At 40.1% G+C, this 9606-nt stretch overlaps 1 protein-coding gene across 1 annotated transcript; it reads right to left on the bottom strand.

Annotated features, from left to right (window-relative positions):
- Positions 1–4644: 4644 nt before the first annotated feature.
- LOC149821161 (protein CUP-SHAPED COTYLEDON 1-like) lies at positions 4645–7099 on the bottom strand. The gene is made up of 3 exons (XM_089983222.1): positions 6797–7099; positions 5524–5807; positions 4645–5444 (listed from the first exon to the last, which is right to left on the bottom strand). Exons 1-3 carry the CDS (start codon positions 6966–6968, stop codon positions 4911–4913), a joined length of 990 nt encoding a protein of 329 aa, XP_089839348.1. The 5' UTR covers positions 6969–7099; the 3' UTR covers positions 4645–4910.
- Between the last annotated feature and the right edge of the window lie 2507 nt (positions 7100–9606).

Here is a 9606-nt window from a genome sequence, read left to right on the forward strand (position 1 = left end):
AAAACTTTAATTCCTACAAACATCATCATTATGCATATATCTAATAAAAAAGCTCTTAATATTGTAATTGAAATAAATTCATGTAATATTCAGGGATTCATGCCTAATGGTAATTAAAAAAAGCAAAAAACCCTAAATCCATAAACTAAACATTTATGGTATTCTAAAAAAACCAAATCAAAACGTTGATAACTACAAGCATCATAAATTATGTATTTATGCTAATTGATAAGAAAATCCTAATATTATTCTAAACAAAATCAAATCAAGCAATATTCATGGTTCATGCCTAAAGGTAATTAAAAAAAAAGCACAAGAAAAACTTAAAACTATAACCAAATATTATGTCATTCTAAAAAAACCAAATCAAAACCTCAATTCCAACAAACATAAAAAATTATGATTTATGTTAAATATTAAAAAAGCCTAATATTCCAACCAAAATTAAATCACACAATATTCATCAATCCATGCTTAATGGTAATTAGAAAACACAAAAAAACTTAGAACCATAAACTATCCATTTATATCAATATAAAAACACCAAATCAAAACTCTAAATCCTAACAAACATCATTCACAAATATGCTAATTAAATAAAAGCAAAACTCCAAATTAATGTCATTTGACAAACAAAATAAAAAATTTAAATTCTAAAAAACATCAAAGATTTAGGGATTTTATAACCAACATTAAACCTTCATTAATGGAACCATGCTTATTGATAATTGAAAAGAAAATAGCACAAAAATACCCTAGAACCACAATTACATACCATTTTAAAAACCCTAATCAATACCCAAAGTCCTAAAAAATCATAGATTTAGGTAATTGAGTCTAACCAAAATCAAACATTCATTACTCATGCTTAATGCTAATTGAAAAATAAAACACAAGAAACCCTAAAACCCTAACTAACATTCATAGTATTTCCAAAAAAAAAAGACTACATCAAAAACCTAAACCCTAACAATACATCAGTCTAATTGAAAAAAACCCTGAAATCAACTCTATCAGGCCTTTAAAAAAAAGGTTTGGAAAGAATAAGAAAGAGATAGCATCTCAGCCACCAAGGCTAGGGTCGTGCATCAGAAAGGCCGCTAGATGGTGGACGGCTGAGCCTAATCCAACAAAGTTGAGAGAGAGAGAAAGAGAGTCATGGTCAGGGATGTGAGAGGGGGAGGGGGAGGGGCGTGAGTTAGGTCTAGGTGTGCCCACCTTGACCTGTCCATACATAGAGTCAAGGTGGGCACTGCCTAGTCTTATCTGAACCCCATATTGGGGGAAAATTGGGGTCAGGGTGGGCACGTGCCCACCCTCGCCCCAATGTGGCTCTGCTCTTGTTGGTAACATAGAAATCAAGATATGTGATTTTTATGGGAAATTGGTGAGGCATGATTTTATTCAGGTAGTTAATATCCAAGGACAGAAAGAAAAAACAAAAACAATACTAAGAAAAAACAAAGACAAAACTAAGAATGTAGCCTATAGCACTTTCTGTCAGCGTGAGAGCGTTCCAGCTGAATCCATTGTGTTGTCCTTCTTGGTGTTGCACACACATGCCAAATGTTTGAGTTTTTGCCTTTGTTGCGGTTCGCTACGATTTTCAAAACCCCTAAGAATTTTGGGTTTCAATACATTGTTTACCAAATCTACAAGGGTAAGATACCTTAATTAAACTATGTGTGAGGCACATTATATATGAAATGTTTGCTTTGCATATTGATTCACATGGTGAAAATGTATATATGACTCAAATCATGTATGCATAACTCGAATTACAAAGGAGTTATGTATGTTGAGGTTTAGTTGCTTCGCATTATGGAATGTGTATGCTCACATGCATGAAATTTATGTTTTGTTTACGCATGCTTGGAGGTTTAATCTACAAATGTGTGGATTTTGATGAAACTTGATGATTTCATATAACTATGTTATAATAAGTGTTAATATGTTGTTAAATGCCACATTATGTAAAATTATGAATGCATGCGATAAATGTTTAAGCTCAATAGTGAGCTATAGTTTTTAGAATCTTGTTGATGATATCAAGCATTGGATATGCCATATGATATAATATATGATGTAATACATGTTTATTGATGCATGAAATGAGATATGCAATAGATCATATTGAGATCAATTGAATGTTCCAGCCTAGATAGTGGCTCCTGACCTTGTGTTTGGTTGATAGAATTGATATGTGTTGGTGCCCCAAAGTGATAACCTAAAATCTTGCGAATTGCCAATTGATTGTATATATGCTTGTGCCTATGTTGGTGGTTATCGATCTTGAACATAATCAATTGTATTAATGCATGTATGACAATAGTATTTACTGTATACCAATTGAGGAATTGTTCCTGAGAGATTCTCTGTAAGGGTGTGCAGTGAAGACATGTTTGTACGGGGTGATATGCGTTATGTCTTAGGAAACTAAAATTGGACTGCTGGTGAGACTAAGCAGCTCCTTCCATCTATAGAGGCTTCTTGGCTGGTGGAGCGGAGTTTTTTCCTTGAAACTCCTTATGGGAGGGTGGTCATGATACCTAGTCACCTGAGAACGACTTCTTGTTGTTCTCTTCATTCCCAACATGTTTCTTTCCTAAGGTCCCCTTGGATAATTCCCGGTCATCGCTTAATGTAGTCATTGTTGCTACAATAACCTAGAATGTTTGTGACATATTCGTTAGCAGACAAGACTGCAATCATTTCTTTAATCCTCGAATATATTTATTTTCTCTCGCCTAGTCAGTTTTGAATAATGTAGGGCAGTACCATTCGAGGTTTTGAAACTTGATAGTATAGTCGATTAGACTCACACTGCCTTGTCCCAACTCTAAAAATTCTATTTTTTTCTTGTTTCTGGAGTGCAAAGAAAAATAGTTATTAAGAAAGGTTCTTCGAAAATCCCCCCATGGGTTGACCACAATCATCGAAAATTGGATTTGTTTAGTAGTGTCCCACCACTTTCGCACGTTGTCCTTAAGATGATAGGTGCCAAAATTCATTTTCTTTTTCTTGGGCGCTAACAACACTTGGAACACGTGTTTTGTCCCTTCAATCTAGCTCTCTGAAAGCTCTGGATTGGCTTTGCTGGCAAACACTAGTGGATCAAGTTTGAAAAATTTTGTGTAAGTAATTCCTCCTACATTCTCGTTGTGAGGCGAGACTTGTACCTACCTTATTTCTGGTATTGTCGTAGCCAGATTATTGAGGGTTTTCAAGAGAAATCCCTGAATATTGGACTCCTTGTTGGGTACAGTCCTCCTTCTTGAAGGAGCTATCATTCTATTTCAAAAGTACAACCAACACATTATTTTCTTTGATCGTACATATCAACACAAAAATGATATATAAACATATATTCGATTTGCAAAGCAACACATTGTTGTTCTTACAAGTCTCACACTACCGACATAGATAAATGGCGAAAACATCACACATGAGTCCACTGACTCGAAAACATAACCAATTTATGACCTGAGTTTCTTTTTCGAACTAAACAACCTTAGATACTTCTGTCTATTCCCATAACGCCTTGGCTTTGGTAAAGGAGGATGAGTCGGAGATGACATATTCGGAGTATACTTTGATTATATTTGCGTATGAGTTGGTGAAGTTGTGGTCAAGGTTGTTAAATGCGATGAGGCGAAGCGAGGCGTTGAGCCTGCGCTTCGCCTCTGAGACGTACGCCTCTCACAACTGGAATGGAAGTGAAGCGGTGGGAGGGGAGGCAGTAAGAGAAGGACCACCCGCCCAGCTGGTACGGAAGCGAGGGATATGCCGGTCGTCCGATGGTTGGAGAAGACTGAGCAGCAACTGCAGCACAACAACTCAGGTGGTCGGTGGTCACAACTGGTCGGAGGTTGATGAGGGGCGCATCACAGCAACACCTCAGTACCTTGAGCGTGCGCCTCGCCTCTGAGGTTCAGGTACTGAGGCGTACGCCTCTCACAACACTGGTTGTGGTGTAGACTGGTGATGTTTGTTCGTAGAGAGGCATTGATGGATGATAACTCGATGAGTCCAAGATATCAATCGATGAATAAAATAAATTGTATGAATCTTGTGAGCCATATAGGCCATTGAGAGGTGTCGTCGGATGGTAGCTTGGCGATTCACAGGCCGCAGTAGTAAATGCCTCTTCGTCCTATCCCAAACTCGATATTTTCATCGAAGCTGATAAGGTACAACTCTCTCCATTGGAGTTTGAGGATGTGTTGATGCACATTGAGACTATGTGCTGCTCGTTGACTCGTGGCATGAGTGCATTTTTTTTTGCATTCATTGGTAGAAGCCCTTCATCCTCACAAAACTAACAATCATCAAATTCTAGTAAACATAATCACTTTGAATGTATAACTTGACATGGATAGCAATAGTCTCTCGAGTAGTTAGATGCCATTTATATTTGAAATCTCCCAAAGATTAAAAACCACGCAATCGGCTCCAAATTATTGTCATTCTAGAGGGCTCAAGTGAAGAGAACAACATATCCAAATTATTTGTCGTTCTAAAGGGCTCAAATGAAGAGAACACCCTCTCGAATGGAAGCAAACTCAAAACAATTCTTCGCGTTTAAGTTCATAAAGTGATGCAAATCGGTTACCCGTTACAATTTACTATTTACGTTAACTACAAAAATAAGGTAGAGAACAGAGTTCAAAGAAAAATGAGAAGAAACTAAGTTTTTTATGATTAAGCAACCAAGCTTTCCTAAACATCTGGATTTCTCGTAGAATTTCTAATCAAAACAAATCCAAACAGGATCCTTATGGACCCAGGTCGTCTTCACTGCATCATAAAGTCAGCATTTCAAACCCACACAAAGGCAGCAAAGCGTGTTACTGACGTACAGCTACAACACAAAGCAAAACAAAGATTGTAATGATCATCATCATTGTCCGTCATGGAAAATCCCAACACTGGAGCTCTGCAGATTTGTAGTCTTTAATATCCATCCCAGCCCCAGCTGGCCTCGCCATTGCTGAGGGCTGCAGTGTCTGCAGAGCAGAAAGAAAACGGCCTCCATTCTCCAGGCAGAAACCAACTGCAGGGCACGCGGGGTTTGAAGCAGAGTCACCATCACCATGCATGCCAGGAAGCACAAACGGGACCCCATTAATGCCATAGCTAGCGCTGTATCCAATAGATGGAAATGAGGAAATGGATACTACACCGTTTTGTCTCTGATCTCTGCTATGGATTTGAAGACTACCCATGTGAGGGTTCATGTAGTTAGAATTACCATCAAGGTTGGTGGCGGCTGTGGAGAAGCAGGGCACATGCTCCTTTGTATCTTCTTGAATTTTGGGGACTATTGGAGGCAAAAGACCAAGATACAAGGAATCCCCGGTAGCCACAGCTGTTGCGTTTTTTCCACCACCAAAGCCAGAAGAAGAAGAAGACTTCTGAAAGACACGGCAGATCACCCATTCATCCTGCAATATCAGAGGATTATGATAGTTGAGGTTGGGGAAGGAGAGGGGATGAGCATGGAGTCAGTGGTTCACGGATTACCTTGGCAGTTTTGGAGAGATGGTGATAGGAGAGCTTTCCTTCCAGGCGGTACTCATGCATAACCCAGTTGCTCTTCTCCCCTTTGGGAGCTCTGCCTCTGTAAAAGACTAGGGTTTTCTTCATGCCAACAAGGGCAGAGGTTGAGGAGCTGAAGATCTCTCTGTCTTTGCCAGTGGCCTTCCAATAACCTGACTCTGTTGCTCTGTTGGTTCTGAGGCCAGTTGGGTATTTCCTATCACGTAAGCTGAAGAAGTACCACTCCTTCTCACCCATTTTTGCTTTATCTGCGGCAAACAAAACTCACCATGAATAAGGAGAGCCCCAAAACCCCTCGCCGCCCGCCATGGCAACGGAGGTGTGGAACAAATTTCGGAAAGTAACATACTTTTAAGGAAGACCCTAGAAAAAGGATGTGTTTTTTTTTCCTTTTCCTTGCAAGTGTAGACAGACAAACCTGTTACCAGGGCCAAAAAGAAGTCTGAGAGAGAGACTTAACCAAATATTTTATTATATCGGCCCAAAACCATGATCGATCATAAACCATTTTCATGGTGAAGGCAAAAACTCGACTAATGAGTTCAGAAACAAAAAATGACGACGCATGTTGTAATCTACCATCCCCCACTTTTTAAAACCCAACTACAGAGATAAACTAAGCATTATTAACAATATCAACACAATGGTCACACCACACACACACACACACACACACACGGAGAGAGAGATGTCAACAAGCCCCCTTTGTATTAAAAATGAATAAATAGGTAACCATCAAATCAAACAACGACTACTCCTATCCTAACGCAACAAGACCAAACAGGGGGTGCACATATAACCTGCCCCGCACCAAACAGCCACCAAAAACTCAACTAATTAGTTTGAGGGCGCTAAATCATGTATTAAGAAATAAAAAATGACGACGCATGTTGTAATCTACAACCCTCCACTTTATAAAACCCCAACTACAGAGCTCAAATAAACATCATTAAGAATATCAACACACAGTGGTCACCCCTCACACACACACACACACATAGAGAGAGAGAGAGAAAGAGGGATGCCAACGAGCCCTCTTTGTATTAAAACATAAACAGGTAACCATCAAATCAAACAACCAGTACTCCTAACGCAAAGCAGAACAAGACCTAACAGCCACCAAAGTCTTTTTTTTTTCTGCCATGAACAGAGAAAGCAACAGCTTTTCTTTTGTGTACACGGGTAGCAAAGCTAGATGTGGGGAGGCGAGAAAGGGGTTGGTTGAACTCAAACTCACCAGGAAGATTCCAAGGTTCGCACTTGTTGAGATCAACCTCTGGAATGGCTCTCCCCGTGAAGCTCCTGTCCAACACCTTATTCACCAGATAATACGTAACAAGCTCCTCATCAGTTGGGTGAAACCGGAAACCAGGCGGTAAAATCGGTGTCTCGCCTATCGTCATCATCATCGTCGCCACACACAGGAACGCAAAGGAAGACAAAATCAAAAGGCGGGGATGGCTTGGCTCTGGGAGCTTCAATCTATATGCTTCTCGGGCGGGTAGGGAGTTGAGATGTTTGACTTAATATAAGAATTTGGCAGTGTGCGTGCACTGATGAAATATGAGATGTCTCAGACTGCTGCTGCAGACGGTGAAATGATGGTGAGGATGATCTTCTGCACACCTGCAAGATAGCTCACTGACGTAGTCTGCAGGAAGAGCAGTATTTTAGAGAGAGAGAGAGAATAAAATTTTTGGGAGAGAGGGCATGACATAGCAAAACAGAATTGCACTACGCGTGGTATTATATAAGCCCGTTCTCAGAGAGAGAGAGAGAGAGAGAGAGAGACTACATTTAGATGATGCGTGTAGAAGTGGGCAAAGAAGATAGAGACGAAAAAACAAATGGAAAAACGTTGTTTTGCCTCTTACCTTTAATTGGATGACGACTGAACACAGAATTATTCCCCGACTTAATGACTTTTTTTATTCCTTGTAGTTACATTTCTACAGTGGTACTTACTGTTAATCAAGTGTTCTCTTTTTATGCTAATAATAATTATTATTATTATTATGAATATGAGGCATTGTAACTTGGCATTTGCACGACAGATAATAAGTTTTTGAAGATGACCCCACATCCAGGCTTGCGTGGTTAAAGGTCTAAGATACCCTCAAGATGATCACCTCCCTGCCCCCTTTATCTTATGCAACGTTTCTTGCATATAACCAACAAATAAAAGGTTATTTTCGTCCTCTCACTGGTCATGATATCAATCAAACGACCTCTGCCAGCTTTTGGAAAACGGAGAAAGAAGATTCTCTTTTTTATCTGCTTTTAGACCATTGTGCATTGTAATTTATTATTATTAACTATAGCTAATGATGAGTTACCCGTTTTCTGGCACGATTTCTTTACCACCTGTCTCCTTGTCACTGGTTAAAGAAACGTACCAAAACATTCACTCCAGTGCCACGTGTCGTGATTATCTTAAGCGCATTTTTTTTTTTAAATCTCCAAGCTTAGATAAAACCAAATTTCAGCCATGGTGCGTGAACGCTGTTTGTGATGGTACGTACGCAGTGCATCGGTTAATAGTGGGTCCCACCAACAACAGGTGAACATCGCACCACCCTCCAATCGTCCACACACCCAAGAACCACAACTTTGAGACAACGAGTGATCCAATAATCATGAAAAAGCACCCCTCACTCACACATAGGGGTGTCAACCGGTCCGGTTTACCCGAACCCAACCTGTATCAAACATTATAGGGTCCGGGTATGGTGATAAATAAGAAGACCTGATTAAGACTCGGGGGTTTGGAGCCAAAGGTCTGATTAATGCATGAATCCAGGTATAGTTTGTGAAATTGTATACCAGACCCGAGCCTGACCTGAGTTTCGATTAAGACCCACAAATTTTTCAATGTAAAAATAATAAAAAATAGTATTTTATCAGGTATGGCTCAGGTCTGGTTCATGTAGTTCTTATCGGGTTTGGGTATGGTTTCTCTTATAGTGTGTCCGATCAGATTCGAGTCTGAACCCGATACCATACCCGAAAATCAGGATCAAGTATGATTCCACCTGGGTCCGAACCAAACCCGAACTGTTGACACCCCTACTCACAGACAGTGAACTACTTGTGTGTCATCCCAGCTTGAACGCTAAGGTTTTCCTCAATACTTCAACCTCTCAGGAATTCGGGACCTCCACATTATGAATGTCATTTGCTTATTGAAGGGTTGGCAAAGGAACCTAGTTTGTGGTATTCAAGCTTGGCTCACACTTGCTGCTATTTGGGTTGAGCTCGGGCCTAGAAATGAGTTGGCTCATGCTTGCCTCGATTTTTTGAGCCTAAAAGAGAAATCAAAGCACATTCAAGCAATCACACAAGACAACATAAACGTTTTTCAATCTAGGGATGATCTATAGTATACAATTTTGGGAGAGTTGTACCCAACCCACGATTTTCTTGTAAGGCTTATCCACTAACACATGATTAATTACAAGTCTTTCATATATTCTTTTATTTTGATCCTTAATTAAGACTCCCTCAATTAGGCTCTCCCAGTGGTTGACGTGTTCACTAGTTGGGCACTCATTAGAGAATTACAGATCACCACTTCTCTTAACTTGCTTTGGTGAACTCCAGTCAAAAGTCTTTTGTAGAGTCACCTTCTCAGTAGGACTCTCCTCTGTATTAGACTGCTGATGAGCAGGACTCTCATCAACAGGAGTCCTAATTGGACTTTGATCCACAACAGAGGTCTTCTCCTTAACAGCCCCCTCAAGCTCAATGACCCGGGGAGGGTGTTGAGCTTGGAACGCAGTAGACTAAATCTTGTTGTAGATAGTGGCTTCGAGTTGGGAAACTGAACAAGCCATGTGAGGATTCGTGTGATCCCGCGAGGTCAGCTCTACTATCTTGATCCTTATGATGCTCTAAATGATTCGAGTGCTCCCATCTATCATCCCTATCATGCATACAACTCCTAGATGTCTCATGTGATCTGCTCGAGTGTGTTCGAATAGGAAACTCAAACCCATAATCTGAATTGTACTGATAGTTTTCGTGGGATTTGTGTGATCCCGCGAGGTC

The sequence above is a fragment of the Nuphar pumila genome, chromosome 12 (genome assembly GCF_984573655.1).
Source record: "Nuphar pumila chromosome 12, dmNupPumi1.hap1.1, whole genome shotgun sequence".
NCBI classification, from domain to species: domain Eukaryota; kingdom Viridiplantae; phylum Streptophyta; class Magnoliopsida; order Nymphaeales; family Nymphaeaceae; genus Nuphar; species Nuphar pumila.

Coding starts and splice junctions, on each gene's coding strand:
- LOC149821161 (XM_089983222.1), bottom strand. CDS start 6,968: ATGATGATGACGATAGGCGAGACACCGATTTTACCGCCTGGTTTCCGG. Junction 5,808..6,796: donor CGAACCTTGGAATCTTCCTG/GTGAGTTTGAGT, acceptor TGTTTGCCGCAG/ATAAAGCAAAAATGGGTGAG. Junction 5,445..5,523: donor ATCTCTCCAAAACTGCCAAG/GTAATCCGTGAA, acceptor CTGATATTGCAG/GATGAATGGGTGATCTGCCG.